Raw genomic sequence first — 20146 nt, forward strand, 5'->3', positions numbered from 1 at the left:
AGACAGGAGGCCAGATTGCTAAAGTCCCATAGTTTTCATAATTGCTAAAACCTCATGGTTTTCACGAATTTCCTCTTTTTTTGTGAATAATCTTCCCCCAGATTACTTGGGCAGTCCCATTTAAGAAGGAGGCAGGGGGCCAGATTGCTAAAGCCTCATCGTTTTCATAATTGCTAAAACCTCGTGGTTGCTAAAACCTCATGGTTCTCATGGATTTCTTCATGTTTTATGAATAATTTTCTCCCAGGTTACTTTGGTAGCCCCATTTAAGAAGGAGGCAGGGGGCCAGATTGATAGAACCTTACGGGTTCATGAATATCCCAATGTTTTGTGAATAATCTCCCCCAGATTACTTTGGCAGCCCCATTTACGAAAGAGGCAGGGGGTCAGATTGATAAAATTTCATCGTTTTCATGAATTTCCCTATGTTTTGTGAATTGTCTTCCCCCAGATTACTTTAGCAGTCCCATTTTAGAAGGAGGCAGGAGGCCAGATTGCTGAAGTCTCGTGGTTCTCATAATTGGTAAAATTTCATGGTTACTAAAACCTCATGGTTCTCATGAATTTCCCCACGTTTTGTGGATAATTTTTTCCAAGATTACTTTGGCAGCCCCACTTAAGAAAAAGGTGGGGGGGGGGTAGATTGCTAAAACTTTATGGTTTTTCATGAATTTCCCTGTGTTTTGTGAATAATCTTCCCCCAGATTACTTTGGCAGTCCCATTTGAGAAGGAGGCACGGGGCCAGATGGCTAAAATCTCATGGTTTTTATGATTTCCCCCATGTTTTGTGAGTAATCTTCCCCCAGATTACTTTGGCAGCCCCAATTAGGAAGGAGAAAGGGGGGAGGCAGATTTCTAAAACCTCATGGTTTTTCATGAACGTCTCCATGTTTTTGTTAATAATTTTCACCCTGATTACATCGGCAGTCGCACTTAAGTTTCATAATAATCCTATAGCCTGTTTATCTTTATAATCAACATTGTAAACACCAATAATTAGTACTTATAATATTTCAGCTTTACAAAGTATCAATCAATCAATCAATTAATTGATACTATAAGAAAAATCTATAAAAGAAAATATCTAATTAGATACTAAGTATCTAATCTATGTTTCAATTTGTCATTCAATACATTGTTCAATATAAATGATTTGACATTTTTTGAACATTAGGTTCAATAATTTTAATTCGTATTTAGCCCATTTTTCAGAAACTAATAAAAGGCAATGTATTGCTAAGTAATTTTTTTTTAGTACAGCTTCAACTTAGTTCCAATAATTTTCATTTAGTTTTTCAATAGCACTTTCAATAATTTCTGTTATGTTTCTGTAATACTAAAATATTCCTGTAATTATGAATTATGTTATTTCTGGATTTAGTAGAAATGGCAGTAATATAAAATTACTCGGTAAACTCATTTCGAAAATTTCAAACAGCTTGTGGCAACGAACTGTAAGTAAGGATTGACCTGGCTCAATAGTAACCGAAACTTTATAAAACGGAATTTTGCAACCAATAGGTACTCAAAAGGATCGGATTTTTATTCTGATTTCAAATATATAAATTTCATCAATTTTAGTCTTACCCATCAAAAGTTACGAGCCTGAGAAAATTTGCCTTATTTTAGAAAAAAGGGAGAAATACCCCCTAAAAGTCATAGAACCTTAATGAAAATCACACCATCAGATTCAGCGTATCAGGGAACCCTACTGTTAAGGTTTTAACCTCCTATCTACAAAAATGTGGAATTTTGTATATTTTTGCAAGAAGAAAGATCGCGGATACGTATTTATTTTTATTCTTATTTTTTTTCAAGGGATGATCGTATCGACCTATTGGTCCTAGAATGTTCCGAGAGAGCTCATTTGAACGGAAAATATAAGCTTAGTACCCTTTTTAAGTGACCCAAAAAATTGGAGAGCAACTAGGTCCCCTCCCACGCTCATTTTTTGCAAAGCCACCCGATCAAAATTTTGAGATAGCCATTTTGTTCAGCATGGTGAAAAAATCTAATTCCCATGTTTCCAATGATGATTTAATCCCCCACAGTTCCCGGGGGAAGGGCTGCAATTTATGAACTTTGCCCATTGTTTGCATATAGTAGGCCTATTGATTATTGGGAAGCATACATACGTTTTTTGGGAATTTTTTTCTTTTGGGGGAGGGGCGTTGGAGGTTACGTGGGAGGATCTTTCCATGGAGGAATTTTCCATTGGGGAAGGGAATTTTCTATGAAGGGGGTGCTGGATTTCCCAGTGCTATTTAAAAAACGATCAGAAATTAAATAAAAAAACATGATTTTCCTACTGAAAGTAAGGAGCAACATTAAAACTTCAAACGAACGGAAATTATTACGCAAATGAGGCAATTGCCCCCCCCCCTAGTCAGCACCTCGCTCTTTACGCTTAAGTTTTTTTTTAGTACTTTCGAAAGAGATGTTTATTCTAATTAAACGGCCTTTGTGATTCAGGGGTAATTCTTGAAAGGTTGGAACAAAATTTAAGCTATAGCGTCAAGAGCAGTGTATTGACTAGGGGGTGAACATCGTCGTATACGCAATTATTTCTGTTCGTTTTAAGTTTTATAATGTTGCTCCTTACTTTCAGTTGAAAAACTTTTTTTTTATTTAATCGTAGGAAAATGCATTTTTCGATTTTGTTGGTTCCTAATGTGGGTGTTTTCTGTCCACTGAATCATATTTTTGGCAGGTTGGCAGCTTCACTGTCGAATCCAAACAGATGAAGTTTCTGTTTGTCCCAGCACAATTGGTTCAAATTAAAGCACCAACCAATTGCAGGAATTGGGTTTATGTGTAGGGGAGTATGTTCCTGTACACCCCTCTCCCTACATTTTGAAGAATACCTTTTTAGGATAGTTTAGTTGAAAAAAACTTTTTTTGTGCTAAAATTGAATATATCATTAAGTTCCCCCCTTTTAGTACTTGAAAAATTTAATCCCTCACCCCTTAATTTTTGTGAATTGACTCAAATGGTAACAACTACAAGTAAATCAAAGCACCATTACACCAAAGGGTACTTGCTAATTATACGCAGCACATCCAAGAAGTGAAGTTAGGTTGATCCTAGTGAAATATAACAATATATAATGAAAATGTAATACTTTAGAAACCAATTAGATACTTAGTCTAGCCTTACCTAACCCCTAATCACCTCTTTATATTAATTTAAATATACCTACATCGTAGTTTTTCCGCTCAAAGTGAGCAAATCATAACCGATTGCAGAGAGGCAATCCGGTTTTTGTCAGATCTTACAGAGCAAAATTCTTGAGTGTGTTACGTATAATTAATAAGTACTTACCTAAGATATTGGCTGTTGGATGACAGTTTTTAAACATCAGCAATTTATGACCCTGGGTTTTCTACCAACTGCTCCACACCGTAATTAATGTCTCTTTCAACTCCAGTGTATGTAATGGTAATATTAACTTTTGTAAATTTGTCAGTAAATTAACTTGAAGTTAATACAACAGAGAAGTCCTACTATGTCGTAGTCCTACTATGTCGTAGTCCTACTATTATGGTAGTCCTACTATGTTGTTTTTTGTACACCAGACACACATGCCAGTTGACCGCTTACAACTGACATAAGTATTTGTTAAACCGCATAAACTACATAGTAAAACAAATAAAACTATGCAATTACTTGGGCAGAATTACAAAAAAAATAGCTGCAAAACAAAACTCAGGATTTGGAAAATTGTTTTTTAAATACAAAATATGGATTAAGTCTAAAGCCCCAATCTTCATTTTAGCTTATTATTAATTGGTTGTTGTTGTTCTAGGTTGTCAAGTTAAAACAAGTGGAACACACACTCAATGAGAAGAGGATTCTTCAGGCAATTAGCTTTCCATTTCTTGTTAGCTTGGAATATCATTTTAAGGTAGGTCTTTGCTGTAATTGATCAATTAATTGATTGATTAATTAATTAATTTGCTGTAATTAATGTTGTTATTCACTGCTGTAAAAGATATAAATACAAGAACGGATGCTCCCCTGTTTAATTGTAAACATAATTGCTCAGGCGTTGAGCCCCCTACCCCCTCCGTCAGGACTAGTCTGAAGGCCTCCTGGAAAAGTGGAAAATAGGAGCCTAAAAATAATTTTTTACCGAATTGCACCCCCTCTCCTTCCCTCACCTCCAAATATGATGATAAATAACCTCATTGAAACAGGAATGTCTGGCCCAGCAAAAAATAAAAAAAAAAATCAAGGAGAGATTTCAACTAAATGAAAATTTGACATTGTTTATTTTTCACTTAGCTTTACTTTACTCTAATTTTAGCCTGTATAGTTACTTTCAACGAGTTTCAATTCAAAATTAGAAATATAATAGGTTTTAATAGGAAGATTTTCTAAAGAAAAAAACTTTGTGTATTTTTTTTTTGCCGATTCTAAATATGCAGAATTTTATGGGGGCTTTCGTTTGAATTGTGAAGCTTGCTACCGATGCCCATTGACTGATGAGAGGGAGTATTTCCATCTAAAAGTCAATTTACTCTTCCCCCTTCTAATGGCTAATTAACATTCAAAATAGTCTGTTTATGATTCATGTAATATGCTAAAAAATTGGCGTTTAATAGTGAAGAAAGAAAATGTACATTTTTTGCGCGAATTTTTCCTATGAAGCTGCCTCACCATAAGGGATTCGAATCCTTGACGTTATGCTGTAACACAACGTCCCTACCTAAGTTTTGTGCATCGATTTCTGAATAAACTTCATTTAATTAACTATTAGCTTAAATAATTACCAACCATTCTTACCTTTATTTTCTTACCTTTACCTTCAAATTTAAGTTTCGAGGTCTTGATTTCTACCATCTTGCCACGCCTCTATTTTGAGCATAGATAGCTATTCTTATGCTCACATGAATCGGGTCGCTACCCGTCCAATATCCTTAATTTAATAGAGGGCTGCTACTCAAAGGCTGTGTATCATTTCCTCCTCCTCTTTGTCTACATGTTTTGCCTCCATTCATCTCATCTTTATTCCCTTTTGAACACCTTCCTCTGTATTAGCCTCTATTTTCTCTCTTGGGATTCAAGAAAATAAAATGTTTCCATTCCATTTTTGCCACAAAAAGAATTTTTGGACATTTCTTTTTCATTTTTGGCAAAACTTTCCAAAACCGAAATTGTTCAAAAACATCATGGTGGTAAATTCCTGTGTTTTTTTTTCATGTTATGTATTTATTTAATTTATTTATACCGTCAGCGTTAAGCAAACTGAGACTTATGATACTGTCATCATGCGAAACAAAAATTCAAATTTATCTCACTACGACAGTCATTAATTTGTTCCTATGCACGTTCCTCAAGGTTTCATTAAAGTAGAGAAGACTGTTTCTTTACATCAGAAAAAAAGAGAAATGTCTTTATTGTTCATTGGCACCAAATCATAATATTTCCGTCTAATCTCTCTAAATCTTATATTCCGAAGATCTTGTGAAAATGACATATTGATCAAGAGGAGAGACCTGGTCCTAGACGACGGAATTCAAACCTTATCCAAGCTGAAAACATAATTTCCTATTTAAACTGGAATTTTAACTGAGAGCAAGAAGCTTCTGTGGGGTGGGGATGGTACGATTAAAAAGATCATCTTAAATAGATGAATTAAAAACACCATAATTTCGGGGGGGGGGAACATAGGCTATGGATTTCCCTCCCGGCGTACCTTTGGGACACCAATGTTTTGTTGGAGGGGGGGAGAAACAACGAGAAACAAGACATTTAGACATGATTAATTAAGAATTAATTAATCAAGATTAATTAATTAAGATTAATTAAGATATGCAACTGTATGGCTGACCCAGGCACTCTAAGGTTTTAGAAAATTAAAAATAAGGTAATTTGTCTTTCCCCCCAAAATCTGTCAGTAGAACCCCCCTTCCGAAAAGACTAAGACCAGAGGTTCAAAAATACACTGTAGATTTAAAAACATGTAGGCCTACACTGCTTATTTTGACTTAGTGGTTTAACTTTAACTTAGTAACTAACCGTCCATCCTTGAAGGTTATCTTGAGGCTTCCCTAGTTATAAGGATTTGCCTTCTTTTTACCTTATGACCAATTGCTAGCCGAAGATTAGGGAGGCAGGGAGGAGTTAATTTTTCCCTCCACATGTGGCAAATCTTGTAGGCTAATGTTTTTTGGTATACTAAGTCCTTCCCAGAGACGGTTTTATGGAGGGGCAGAGGACTTGCCCCGGGGGGAGAAATTTTAGGGGCGAAAATTTCAAGCAAATAATCTAACAATTATTATGATTTTATAATTTTTGAAATTTTATTAGGAAAGTTGAGGGTGCAGTTGATAAATGGAAATAATTAACAAAATAATTAACTAATAGAATAAAAATAAATTAAAAAAATTAAACCATAATAATTAAAACATTTTGATAACAATTAAATAATAATAAGTTGCAAATAATTTTGTTAATACATGCAAATTTTGCGGGAGACAAGGGGAGGGGGCGTGCTAATCAAGATTTTGCCCTGGGCGCAAGAGAGGTCAGAACCACCACCGGTCCTTCCCCTAAAGATTTAGGGTCATCACTATGTTCATTAAAGGCCTATTGACCTCTGGCTAGGAGTGGAGTAAGACACATGTTATTTGCATCGAGTCTTTGAAATTGTGGCGTTCGAGATAAGGAGAACTTATGACAAAAAATAATAAGATTCTGATTGTGAGATGAGGGTTTTCGGAGGCCAATATGATGGTATTTCCGAAGTTTTAGTGCCAAAACGCTTATTGCTTCTTAACGTTGTGTATTCATAGTAATATTCTATAGAAATAAATGAGAATTTGCCATTTTTGGCAATTTGAACCTCTTGTAAGCAGTCCCTGAAAATAGCCGAAAAGTATTGTAACCTGGCTGGTATCGGTATTTGGGTTCCCCCGTCGGTATTCTCCACCTCTCTGCTCTTTTTCATTTGTGCAGTTTTCCACTTTTTGGGGGGAACACATGCCCCTAAATCCGCCCCCTGAGTACACCCCTGTGTATAGTCCTCTTCCATTTCCTTTTTTTTACCCAGACAGGAGAAGTTAAATGAAAGCTTTTAGAAATATGTGCTCTTACCAAAAAAGAAATGGAAGTTGAAATCTTTATTAATATTAAATAAATAATGTTAATTTAGTATTAATAATAACTTAATAATATTTGATTAAGTAAGTATGACGGCACCAAACCCTTAAGGTCCGAACCGGCGGTGCTGATCTTCGATTTCGTGGCCCTTCAGCCAGGAAGTGCAATGGGGGACTGGGGGCCAGCCATCTTGTGCTTTCGCACACCCTTTCCTGCTTACCTTCACCAGACTCCTCCATGTACCATTTAAAGCTGGGTTGACTTTGGCTGAGCTTACAGAGTCACGCCACTGACCCCCGTCTCAAACCAAATAACTGGCTGTGCCAGGGATCGAACCCGTGCTATTTGGAAAATATTTAATTATAGAATATTCCTTGCTGTTCGTTTTATGGACTTAACCAAGTTGGCTTCTGAGTTGTTTATATAAATAAATGGGTGAATAAAGGTGGTTTTAAGGTTTAAAAAAAAAGTCTAGAATAAATTTCAATGATCTTTTTTTTTTAGGAAAATATCATTATAATGTTTTGCTCTTGAAAATTAAGAATCTTTAAATGTTTTTTCCATGATTTTCTCTTCAAATTTATATATCTTTAGTAGTTGAATTTTTATCTTGAAATATTATTTTTGTAGGGATTAAAAGAAAATGGTTGAAAAAATTGTGGTTTTTGTGTATAAATTCTTTTAATGGTTTGGACGGGCTATAATACTCAGGGTGGCAAATTTGGTGTGGCTCATTAAAATTTTCTCCTTATTTTCTTTTCTCTCTCGTAAAGCATAAGCCTTCATGTTGTTATTGTTGTTTTATTTGCGTAAATATCCCCCCCCCTTCAGCCCAGAAAGAAGGACCCTTTTCACTTATCCCCGAAATTTGCATAAAACTGTTAACGAAGGAGCAGTTGGTGAAAGCCCTTTTGTTTCTTCTTTTCGAACTAATCCTATTCACCTTTTCATTTTTTCTCTTTTTCATGTTGATTATTATTTTTTTCTTTTTGTGGATTTGTTTGGTTATCGCTCCACCATATGATACTTTGACATGTGGAGGGGATGCTTTTATGTTATGTTTTTTTTTTATTAATAATTGATGATAAATTTAAATTAAGTTGCAAATATCTGCTCTATTTATGCTCTGTAGTTACAAAAGGAGAAATAAACAAATATTTACAGCGACGTTTTTAAAGGACAGGATTGTCAACTAGTTTCAAATAAAGTCTGGTAAACATAGGCCAAGTGACTAAATATCCTTATTCAACGTTTTCTTTCTTTTTTTTTTCAAATATTGACAATCACTTTTTATAAAAAGATGAGTAAGGAAATATAAACTCATAACTGCAAAAGACAAAAGTTAAAATTTATTTTAATGATTAATTTTTTAAATTAATCAATGAATCAAATAAAATGAGAAGTAATGGTAAAAGCTCAAAATGGCTTTGTTGTTTGTTGTTGTATTTCTAATGACTAATGTGATTTTATGTTCAATTAATTTCATTTTAAAATTAAATTAGTCATAAAAACTCATAGAGGCGTAATTATTAGTTGTTATATTTTTAATCATACTTATTTATATATTTTACTGCTTGGTGTATAAATTTTTATTATTGTTCAATTTCATCCTGAGAGCCATGACTATCTGAAGAAAAGATGATATTAATGAAAGAATTTAAAAAATACGTGTTAAATGTAAAAAAACATTATTAAAAGAAGAAGATAAACTACAATTTATAATGTCTTATTCCTTTTATTTCTTAGTCAAATCTAAAGAAATGTGGAATGTTTTCTGAGACATAGTTTTTTAATTAGACATTTAGCTCCAAATGTTTCGCTCCCAATTATTCAAAAGATGAATAAATGTTGTTAATATATTATGTTGGCTAGGTTTATCGTAATAGGAAATATGGTATCATCCGGATTTCACACTGGGGTGAAAATACACTGTAGGCTAAAGTAGTTTTGGTTTGACTAGGTTTCTTGTTGAAGAAAAAAAAATTATACGTTATAATTTCTGTTCGTTTTAAGTTTTAATCTTGATACCTACTTTCAGTTGAAAAACTTTTTTTTTTAATTTAATTTCTGATCGTTTTAAAAATAATTGCTGGAAATCCGGTGACTCCTCCACGGAAAAATCCCACCTCCCCAAAAATTTATTCTCTAGAAAACTCAATCATGGCATCGTTATTCGGCCTTTCAACTATGCTGAACAAAATGGCTATCATAAAATTTTTGTCGGATGACTTTGAGAAAAAAGGAGCGTGGGAGAGGCCTACTTGCCGTCCAATTTTTCGAGTCACTTAAAAATGACACTAGAAATTTTAATTAGCGTTCGAATGAGCCCTCTCACGATATTCTAGGATCACTGGGTCGATACAATCACCCCTGAAAAAAAAAACTAAAATTTCACATTTTTTTCTATAGGCACTTAAAATATTTCTCTGATACGTCGAATCTGATGGTGCTATTTTCATTAAGATGGTATGACTTTTAGGGGATGTTCCCTCCTTTTTTCAAAAATCAGGCAAATTTTCTCTGGCTCGTAACCTTTGATGGGTAATATTAAACTTAATGAAATTTGTATATTTGAAATCAACATAAAGCTCCAATTCTTTTGATATATCTATTCGTATCATAATTCTGTTTTTAGAGTTTTGGTTACTATTTAGCCGGGTGGCCTCCTTCCTTACAGTTTGTTACCACGAACTGTTTAACAAATCAAAATAAGAAAATACAGGAATCAACATTCATAATGATAAACAGCTGTAAGGAAACAACACTAGTTCTTATGTTCTTGTCTAACTCAATGAAAAATAAACATCAGTGATGTTTCCAGTTTTTTAATGCAATATGATTCGGACATGCATTCGAGTTATTTTTTATTTAATTCCATATATAAGGCCGTCTTAACTAAAAGCATAGGGTCCCTAATCGTGAGGAGCTAGTCAAAGTTTTCCAATCACGAAATAAAAAAATCGAATATTAAAAATGACCGCAAAAAAAAAAAAAAAAAAAAAAAAAAAAAAAAAAAAAAAAAAAAAAAAAAAAAAAAAAAAAAAAAAAAAAAAAAAAAAAAAAAAAAAAAAAAAATCTAAGAAACTCAGGATATGAAAAAACTAATTTTATTATCAATCTTTTTATTTGAGACCCAGTATGACAGACCCATAGGAGGCTTTAGTATAAAGTTAGGAATTTTGAATATAAGGCATTAATTTATTGTCCCAAATTTGCTTACTTAGGTAACCAATAAGAACGTTTTTTCTAAGGCGTCACAAAGTTAATTAGCACTTGGCAGTTTCTAGTATACAATTATCAAATTTTTTCGACACAATGCAATGATATATGTGGGATCAATAACCTCTGCCCCCCCCCCCCGCTCCCTAAAATTTTGAGAAACCGATGTCTTAGGTTTTGATAAACGAATAACAGGTAGCTTAAAATTTTGTTGAAGCTTACACGCGATTCTGGACCTAAAAACTATTTGAATAGCTATTTGGTCAATAGTTGTTGCCAAACGAAGCTGAACCCATCAACACCTCCATATTTGCTTGATCAAATTTACAAAACCCGCTCGGCTCAAAAACTTGAGGTGTGAAATTTAAAGTCATTCCAATCATCGGCCACATCATTAAATATTCGATAGAAATTTTTTATTTAAAAAGGTCAGAGCTGTTCGATTTGTTACTCATCTATCGATTCCGATTGGGCCTAGACCATATCACGTGTGAAACCTGGATGATGACCTCGTCACTGCTGTTATTTTAATATATTCCTGTTTTCAGGATAATTCAAATTTGTACATGGGTTTAGAATATGTCCCAGGCGGTGAAGTATTCTCTCATTTACGGAGGATTGGCAAATTTAGGTATTGAATTTGGTGAAACGTATTTTTTTCTCTTTACTATGCTCTGATCTAGATGACCAAGCAGGCGCAAAATGTACTATACAACTCCTAATGTACTCATAATTGCTTGGCCATTATGTTAGTATCAAGTCTTAAGATAGTTGAGTTGATTTGCTCAAAATAAACATAGTTCATTCCAGTTTAGGGTCAAATAACAACGAAGACCACACTGCTTCTCCATCATAAAAACAAATTGCAGGGAATTTCTAAGATAGAGAAACTTGCCCAAGCCTCAAATGAATATTTCGGCTCTCTATCCAAGGACCGTTGTCAGCATAAGATATCTAAATACAAATATAATGTATTCATATTTTACGTCCTGGATGAAATTTGTTCAAGAAATGTCTCTAGGATTGTTTTAATTCTTAGTTTTAGTTTTAAAGGTTATGTTTTACTGTAATTTTTATTTTATTTCTCTATATTTACATTTTAAAAAGCATTTTATTTTATTTTTTTTTTATTAGATTTGCTGAAGAAGGCCCTTGGATTGAGGGCCGAAATATTCATTGGAAGTTTGAGCGAGTTTCACTGTCTTAGAAATTTCCAATTGTTTTCTTTTTTCTTTTTCAATTTATGCCACATTTTAGAATAAAGTTTTTTTTCTTTTTTTTTGTCGTGGTCAATTGCAAAAAAGAGGTGGAACTCGTCTATATTATTTTAAACTTGGTTATATTAATCTTTTAAAACAAACTAGTTTTGTTCCTAGTTCTGCATTAGATGTCCATTCTTATTGCAATAAGATTTTTTGGCTAATCAGACTGCTAAGATCTTTCTATTCTATAGGCATGTGTACATGGACATGACATGGGGTGAGGCTTTTTTAGCCCATGATCTCCCACCCCCGTTGACTTTGAGGTGCTTACTATTGCCCTGGGAACTGCTGCCTTTTTCCTGTTTTTTTTTTTCACCTTCTGGCTGATCCTGGCTGAATCGGTATTGATTGTAAAAAAGAAAGAAAAAAAAGTTTAGATATTTTCTAAAAAAAAGTCAGATCTTTGCAGTTTGACTTAGAAAAGGGGGAAGAGGATTTTCTTTAATTAAATTTATAGTATTAATAGTAATAATTAATTAGTATCATAAATTAGTATTATGTTTAATTATCAATACCAGTTAATTAGTAATAATAGTAATAATTCAATAATATTAGTAATTAAATTAATAGTTTCAGAACGTAAAGTTACAAAACTTTGTTAATTAGGCGTTTTTCCTTGGAAATGGGCTCTGACATAATGAAATAAAGTGCTGCTTTACTTATAAATATTTGTATTTGTTTGCCTTTTTACCTTTTTCATACAATTTTACTTTTTTTCAAGGGGGGGGGGGGGGTACTAAACATATCGATACTTTTTTATATGCGTTTCACCCTCACCCCTTTGTGTAGGTATGGCCGTGAGAAAGGGAGCAGTGGGATGATTCTGTGTGAGGATTCTAAACTGGAATTGGTTCTATTAAGTTAGTTGATTGTAGCATGTTCCATCCAGCCTAATTGCTTGTGTCATCTAGTGGAGGGCAATTTAGTTAATATTTCGCGAGGTTTTTGGAATCAACATTTTCCAATCCCTTTCCTTGTGCCTATATCTCACTTTTTATGTAGAATGGGCATGGGCTACAGAATGGGCTACAAAATGAGCATCTGTTTTTTGATCAACTTTCTTATGATGATTCGAAAGCTGCTTTATTTACTTGTATTCAAACAGATTTCTTTCATTAAATTACTATTAGGTATTGACATTTCTATGGAATATTTCAAGTGACTATATAGAATTCTAAACAGTTCCATATAATTATCGATTTTAATGATTTTTGAATTTAATTGATTGCATAATTTATTATGGTATCGTTTAATGTAATATAGTGATCACTGTGCTTTTTAACTTTACTTATGTGTTAATGATGTTATCGAGCATTCTTTTTCACCGTGGATAACGATAAAATAAACACCATCTCATGATTAACTTTTATTTCTTTTTTTTTTGTATAAAACTGAATTTAATTAAAGTTGAATTTTCACATATCTAATTGAAAAAAAAACTTGATTCCAATTGTAGCATCATTCTGAGCTCAAGGTTCCTTTTTTCTGTCCACTCCTACAACATCCACTCCAAATTCTTACCTAAGCATCTTGTCTTAAAAAGCTTGAATTTGGAAGAATTGTTCCATTCCAAAAACTTCGAAGCTGTGTTTTGGTCAGATTTCTATTTCATCCAAACAAAAGAGAAAAACTATTATTTAGATCAAATTGCAGCTTTTAGCATTAGTAGTAGTTGTAGAGAATGTTGCTTAATAATATTTTTATCTTTAGGATAATTCGAATTTATATATGGTTTTGGAATATGTGCCGGGCGGAGAAATGTTTTCACATCTCAGGAAAATAGGACGGTTTAGGTTCGTTCATAAATTTTCTAACCTCATTCTGCTTGCTACGCACTTTATGTTTTGCTATTTCTTTGATGGATTCTCAAGAAGCCTCTTTTTTTAGCTCCCTCCCAGAGTTAGAGCCAGTCAATTATCATCAGCTGACTGATTAAAGCAAGGTCATAAACGACATGAAAACAAAACTTCTAAATTTTGCTCTTAAAAGAGCACAAGTCTGTAACATATCGTAAGCTTTCCTTTTAAAATATTAAACAATGAATTTTACATTTATCAATTCTCTGCCTAAGCGCCAAGGATTTTTGGTGCTAAATCTAGGACATCAAGTCGAGAATCAAGGACAAAATCTAGAATTTTCGTTCGGAGGGGGAGGGTTAAAAACCCTTACAAAAGGAATCAAAATCAGTTTATATGCATTTTTGCTACTTTTTACAGATAAGACAAAAATTGGGGGGGGGGGGTTCAAGCTGGTAACCCCTTTCCCCTAAGGATGGCTAAACGCAATAATCTTTTTTTTTTAATTTAGTCAATCGAGTAGTGGTATAAGTGGAATTTAGTATCGCTGTGGAATAAGTAAAGTTATATTTGAAAACAAGGATTATTTTACGCTTATTTTACGTTTTAAGTGTGAAATTGTATACCAATGAAATTATAGTCCCCTGCAATAGCCCACGTTTAATTGGGGATTATACCCCTCCGTAAAGTTTCTCGTTAAATACGGGACTTTTATGTATTAAAGTGAAACCATGTTCAGATGCAATATTAAGAAGCAGAAGAGGATGGTTGGGCATGGGCACCATTTAGTTGTCAAGAAATTCAATGACGGTGTCCATTAAGCAAAAAATGAGAATGATCAACATATCCTCTATGTTTTTTTTTTTAACGGTAACTTGGCTTAATTGAATCTCAAATAATCCGAATACTATTATTCCAACTTTTATATATATGGTAATGTTTAATAGTATAAGGGTATAGTCATTTAAAAAGACCAACTGTAAAATTTGTACATGGCAAAACTCCTCTCAAGTACGGGATCTCGAAAGCCACTATGCTAAAGTATATGCATTTGTTAATTGTTATATAGTAATCTACGTGTTTGTTTCTTATTGTTTCCAGAGTTTGAATCTGTTTTAGAATCTCTAAAAACAGATACATCTAGTTGTTGTTTTGTTTTTCAATTCTTTATAGTTACTTTTGAGACCCCCTTTGTGTTTTGATGTATTTTTTCACATTTCAGATGCTTGATAGCCCGTTATCGTTGCATGGTTCTCGTCGCCCTTTTAAACATCTTTTTTTTATGTTTTTTTTTTTTTTTTTTTTTTTTTTTTTTTTTTTTTTTTTTTTTTTTTTTTTTTTTTTTTTTCTTTTTTTTTTTTTGCAATGCACATACTCTTCAAAACATCACGGCTTGTTTTTTCAATCCTCAATTCTCTAAGATTCAACTCTTTTTCTCTATTGCTCACGAGTTCATTTTCTTTTTCTCAATTCTCTACGATACAGTTAATTTTTTTTTCAAATTTCTGTAGCTTTTTTTCAACTAATAGAAAACCACTTTGATGGTACTGGCGAAAAGTCTAATGATGATTCCAATGTAGTATGTTTGCCTCTAAGTCATCTTTTCTCTTAAAAATGTTAGCCGATTGGCTAAGAATTTTTATTGCTGGCAACCCTGGGAAAGGGATTTAGCAGGGGTAAACTGAACAAAACTTAGACTATGCTAAAAATATTCATTTAGTTATAATAGAAAAAAAGCCAAATTTACGAACACTCAAAGTAATTGGTGCAAATTAGCTAAATTGGGGGGGGGGGAGTCATCCAGTTCTTGAAAATGTAGCTCTGAGGCTGACTTTAGGAGTTTCTATTTTACCACATGTCGATTCAGTAGCTTTAAAATTGCAAATCAGTTTCGTCTTAGAGAGCTCCTCTTTGGAACTTCCAGATAACACAGATGATATGATGAAAACCATTCAAATGAGCCTGGGTTTCGGTTTCACTGTTCGGATACTGGTTGATTTAATCTTTGTGATGTTTTTGTTGGAAATTTATTGTTGTGGTTAAATATTGCTCCATAGTATGTAACACTTTTTCTTGTACTTCTTGTATGACAGTAAATTGAAAGTTTTTGCAGGAAATACTTATTTATTTTTATTACAATAATTTCGAATTTAAGTCCAGCTTAGAAGCTGGACTTAATTCGAAATGGAATACATCCTGGGATGTATTCCAGCCTCTTTTCTGGAAGTTTCTTGCGCCAGGTGTAGATTAGTTCTTCTATCAGGTGTGATTTGTGGGTGACGCTACCCGTATTCTAAGAGTTTGACGTTCTCCATCCATCTCTCTCTTGATCGTCAACGTTGGTCGTGGATTATCAATGTTGCCTTCTAAAGAGATCTTTGACAATGTTCATTGTCTTTACGTGTCTGAGCCATCATAGCTGCTGTCTTTTTCCCCGTATTTAATATAAAAAAGGATCAATGATAAAGATCTTCCTGAGCCATCGCTGGCGCAGAGGGCGTTGAATCGTAGTTTCGCTTGCTGGGTCTTGTATGCTTGTCGCTCAACCGTGCTGTGGCGGGGATCGAACAGTGGGCCCAGCATTGCCAAGCCGAGCATCAATCCACTGTGTTACGACAAGGTCGTGTTCAATATAGCTTATTATAATAAATTACAGTTCATTATTGAATTACTGTTTCATTGAATGGCATATGGACAGCAAAGTCAAATTTTCCCAAATAGTTTAAGAAACGAAAGAAATGGTCGGAGTCTAGTGGCATGACTTTCCCTTTTTATGCGTCTCTGTCGTTTTTATTGTGGCGCAATTATATTTTGCATTAAAGTGTACGAGAATAGCACTACTGCAGTCGAAATAGAAAATGAGGTTAGTTGCTGGTTTCGTACTAACTCTGGAGTTTGGCAGGGATGTGTTCTATCCCCATTTGTATGGATCATTTTGATTGCTTTCTTCTTAATGAGCAGAGCAATGGCAATGGGGAACACAGAATCAAATGGGGAAGCAAAACCTTCCTATACTTAGATTAAGCCGATGATATAAGCATCCTAGATGAAAGTGTGAGCAAAATGAGTGAACTTCTTGAGGTTTTGCGAGTTCAAGAATCGATTAACCAAAAGATTGATTAAGTGGACAGCTTCACTTGCGTGGGTAGTATTAATAGTAAAGACGGTAGGTGCAGTGAAGATGTTAAAAGTAGAATAGCCAAGGTCCAGGGTGTTTTTTCACAGTTTAAAAATTTTAAAGAATAAGAAGATGAGTGCGAAGCAAGATTAGAATATTGGAAGCTACAGTGATGACAATGGTCAAGTTTGGTTCTGGATCATGGGGTTCCGAAAAACAGAGGAAGATTTGCTAGATGTGCTCCAAAGAGATCGCCGGATTATTTTTAAACGGATTATTTTGGGTACCCGACTGACTGACCGTATTTCAAACAGTAGGCTGCACGAAAGGTGTGGTTCAGTCTCGCTTTCTTGGGCTATAACGAGAGAAAGTTTGAGATGACTAGGGCACGTTCTGTGGATGAAGGATGACAGGTTGCCAAAGGTTGTCCTTTTTGGCCAACTGCGGAGGGCTGAACGGAAAGCAGGTTGCCCACGGCTGGGGTGGGAGGATGTCGTAAGGAAAGATTTAAGGGAAATGGAAAGTTCTCGGAAGGGCGTAAAGAGGAGGCTTGGAACATATTGGGATGAAGAAGGAGCATGGGTAGCTGTGTTGGCCTCACGCGGCGTGGTGCTGCGGTAAGCTGTTAGTAGTATTAGCAGTAAAATTATATTATCTTGTAACTCCATAGCACTTTTTAAGAAAAGTACTATAAGGAATGTCTCCAATTACCCTTTCGATACAATGTTAGATAGATAAATACACCAGGAATTTTCTATCTAGAAACAATTAATTGCGGTTTATTGAGCTGAGACGCACAATATGCAAACAATAGGTTTGAATAAATGCAACTGAACACAATCCCAGAATTTCAATTGTCTATTAAAAGCCGGAAATTGATAAGATTAATCGTGATAAGCTTATTGAACATAGGGTGGATCTCAGGAAGCATGGTGTTATTGGAAAATCCATGGAAATTTTTTGGATGGGGGTTGTCAAAGGGGAGAATTTGCTAATAGGGAAAAATTTTACAGGAAAAAATTTTACAGGAAAAAATTTTACACGGAGATAACAAAACGTAATATCGTGTTTTTTCACTTACAGAAATTTTGTTTTTAATGGGTGCTCTAGAATATCTTCAGAACTCGTCATTGGAATGTGGTCTGTACATTACATTATACTCTAGCGCATTACAAATGTCAAAAAATCGGACTCATCGGACGATGTTTATTGTCTAGGTCTCGCATTCGTATAATACAACTGAAACAGTTGAGCTGTTGGATTTTTATGGAATTGAAGTTGAAATTTTTATGTTGTGATGCAATTTTCAATTGAATTTTTATGGGATTATTTCGGGGGCTACACGCTTCAGTATTTGTGGAAAGTTCTCAAACCTGTAACTTGAAAGAAATGAACGCAGTTTCATGTCAAGTGGCAGTTGTTGGATGTCATGAGACTTGGGTCACAGAAATGTCTTCGGTCACTCTATGAATTGTCTAGCTTTAGCACCTAATTAAATTTTGACCTTAAACTATTAGGTTAAAATTCGTAATTTTAAAATGGGGGTTGGATCCCCCTCCCCAAATTCGAGTTCACTGTAAAAGTCCTATTAAGAGCTAATTTTTTTTTTAACTTTTCATAGAAATAAGTCATTTTCCCCCCAAAATGAATAGAGGGAGCCAAAATTACGCTCCCCTGATTGAAAGGTATACTATTTGTATCGGAAAACCGTCCTGGCTAAGTTGTTAGGGTGCTGGTTTGTGGATTCTTTATCCAAGGGGCACGGCTTCGATCCCTGTCGTAGACAGTTATTCAGTTTGTGATGGGGGTCTGTGGCGTGACTGTGTCAGCTCAGCCAGAGTTGACCCAGCTCCAAATTGTTACCTGGAGAAATCTAGGGGAGGTAAGCAGGGAAGGTGTGCGAAAGGACAGGATGGCTGCCCCCCCCCCATTGCACTTCCTGGGTAAAGGGCCGAGAAATGGATATCAGCACCGCCGGTTTGGACCTTGAGGTTCTAGTGCTGTCGTACTTACTTACGTTTGAATAAGAGAAATTCCATAGATCTATGCACTTCAATAGATTTCGAGGCTTCCTGAATGTCTCTACGGAAAAGAGCATAAAATGGGAAAAGCCATTTACGCTTAAGATTATAATAAGCTTTTTTCTCTCCCGAAATTTTCATGGTTACATATACTGCAGCGTAAAATTTAATTATTTTTATATTTTGTAATTATTTGTGTCTAATTTTTCATTTATAAACAATGTTCATTTGTAGATTGCTCTTATGTTTGGTTATTGCCTGATGTTTCCAAAATTCAAAGTTAAATAAACTAAAACGTAAAAAAGTTACAAGTGCTATATTAAGTGTTTAGATTACTTCCTATAAATATTATGAGAGTTCATCAATTAACAACAATCAACTTTGAATAACTGGTTTTTGCTTGATAATATGGGAGTGAGAGATAGGACTCTAATATGTATTAAAAAAAAAGGAAAAAAAAAAGTTTTATTACCGGAAAGTAAGGAGCGACATTAAAACTTAAGACGAAGAGAAATTACTTCGTATATGAAAGGGGCTGCTTCCTCGTCACTGCCTCGCTCTTTACGCTAACGTTTGACTCTTTCTCTTAACTCTACTTTTTAAAACAGCAAAAAACTTTAGCGTAAAGAGCGGGGCGTTGAGGAAGCAGCCCTTTTCATATACGAAGTAATTTCTGAACGTTTTTGAATCAATGCATGTTTTGATTTTGGCTCCCCACAGATGAATAATTGAAACGAAATTTGCATATTTATATTTTTTGGCTAAATGGCTTTCTCATAGTTTTGATCGAAAGACTTTGAGAAAAAAAGGAGTGGGGGAGGAGGCCTAGTTGCCTTCCGATTTTTTGGTTACTTAAAAAGGCAACTAGAACTTTTAATTTTTAACGTATGTATTTATTAGTGAAAGATATACGTAATTTACAAATTAGCTTACGTAACGAACTTCTGTTTTCTCATGTTTTTATTACGTATATGAGGGGGTTTACCCCCTCGTCAGTACCTCGCTCTTTACAATAAAGCTTAAATTTTGTCCCAATTTCTTAAGAATGACCCCTGAATCGCAAAAGCCGTAGAATAAATAGTTGAAATTACTAAAAATACTTCAGAGTAAAGAGCGAGATATTAGGAGGAGGTGGGCCCATCATATGCGTAATAATTTCTGTTCCTTTTAAGTTTTAATGCTGCCCCTTACTTTCAGTTGAAAATTTTTTTTCATATTTATTTCTTCATTGTTTTTTTTTTAATAAACTTGAAAATCCTGCGCTCCCTTCATGGAAATTTTCTTCCCCCATGATAAATTCCTCCAAGAAAAGCTCCCCAACATATCTCCATCTTCTCAACCCCTTCCCCAAACCGAAAAATTCCCCTGAAAACGTCTGTACACTTCCAAATAACCATTACTATATGTAAGCACTGGTCAAAGTTTGCAACTTGTAGCCCCTCCCACGGGGACTGTGGGGGAGTCAGTCGTCCCCAAAAACATAGTTATAAGTTTTTTTGACTACGCTGAATAAAATGGCTATCTCAGAATTTGGTCCGGTGACTTTGGGAAAATAATTAGCGTGGGAGGGGGCCTAGGTGCCCTCCAATTGTTTTGGTCACTTAAAAAGGGCACTAGAACTTTT

General features: G+C 34.5%; 1 protein-coding gene across 9 annotated transcripts in view; it reads left to right on the forward strand.

Annotated features, from left to right (window-relative positions):
* LOC136040857 (cAMP-dependent protein kinase catalytic subunit 1) overlaps nucleotides 1–20146 on the forward strand; it is a 324235-nt gene that overhangs the window by 247259 nt on the left and 56830 nt on the right. For 6 of the 9 annotated variants that reach the window (XM_065725234.1, XM_065725236.1, XM_065725241.1 and 3 more), the window contains 2 exons: nucleotides 3808–3906; nucleotides 10874–10956. In XM_065725234.1, the coding sequence (XP_065581306.1) occupies nucleotides 3808–3906; nucleotides 10874–10956 (182 nt within the window). Of the gene's footprint in view, nucleotides 1–3807; nucleotides 3907–10873; nucleotides 10957–13297; nucleotides 13381–20146 lie in introns of all 9 variants that reach the window. The other 3 variants (XM_065725235.1, XM_065725237.1, XM_065725242.1) reach the window with 1 other exon arrangement.

This window comes from Artemia franciscana, chromosome 21, assembly GCF_032884065.1.
Source record: "Artemia franciscana chromosome 21, ASM3288406v1, whole genome shotgun sequence".
Classification (NCBI taxonomy): Eukaryota; Metazoa; Arthropoda; class Branchiopoda; order Anostraca; family Artemiidae; genus Artemia; species Artemia franciscana.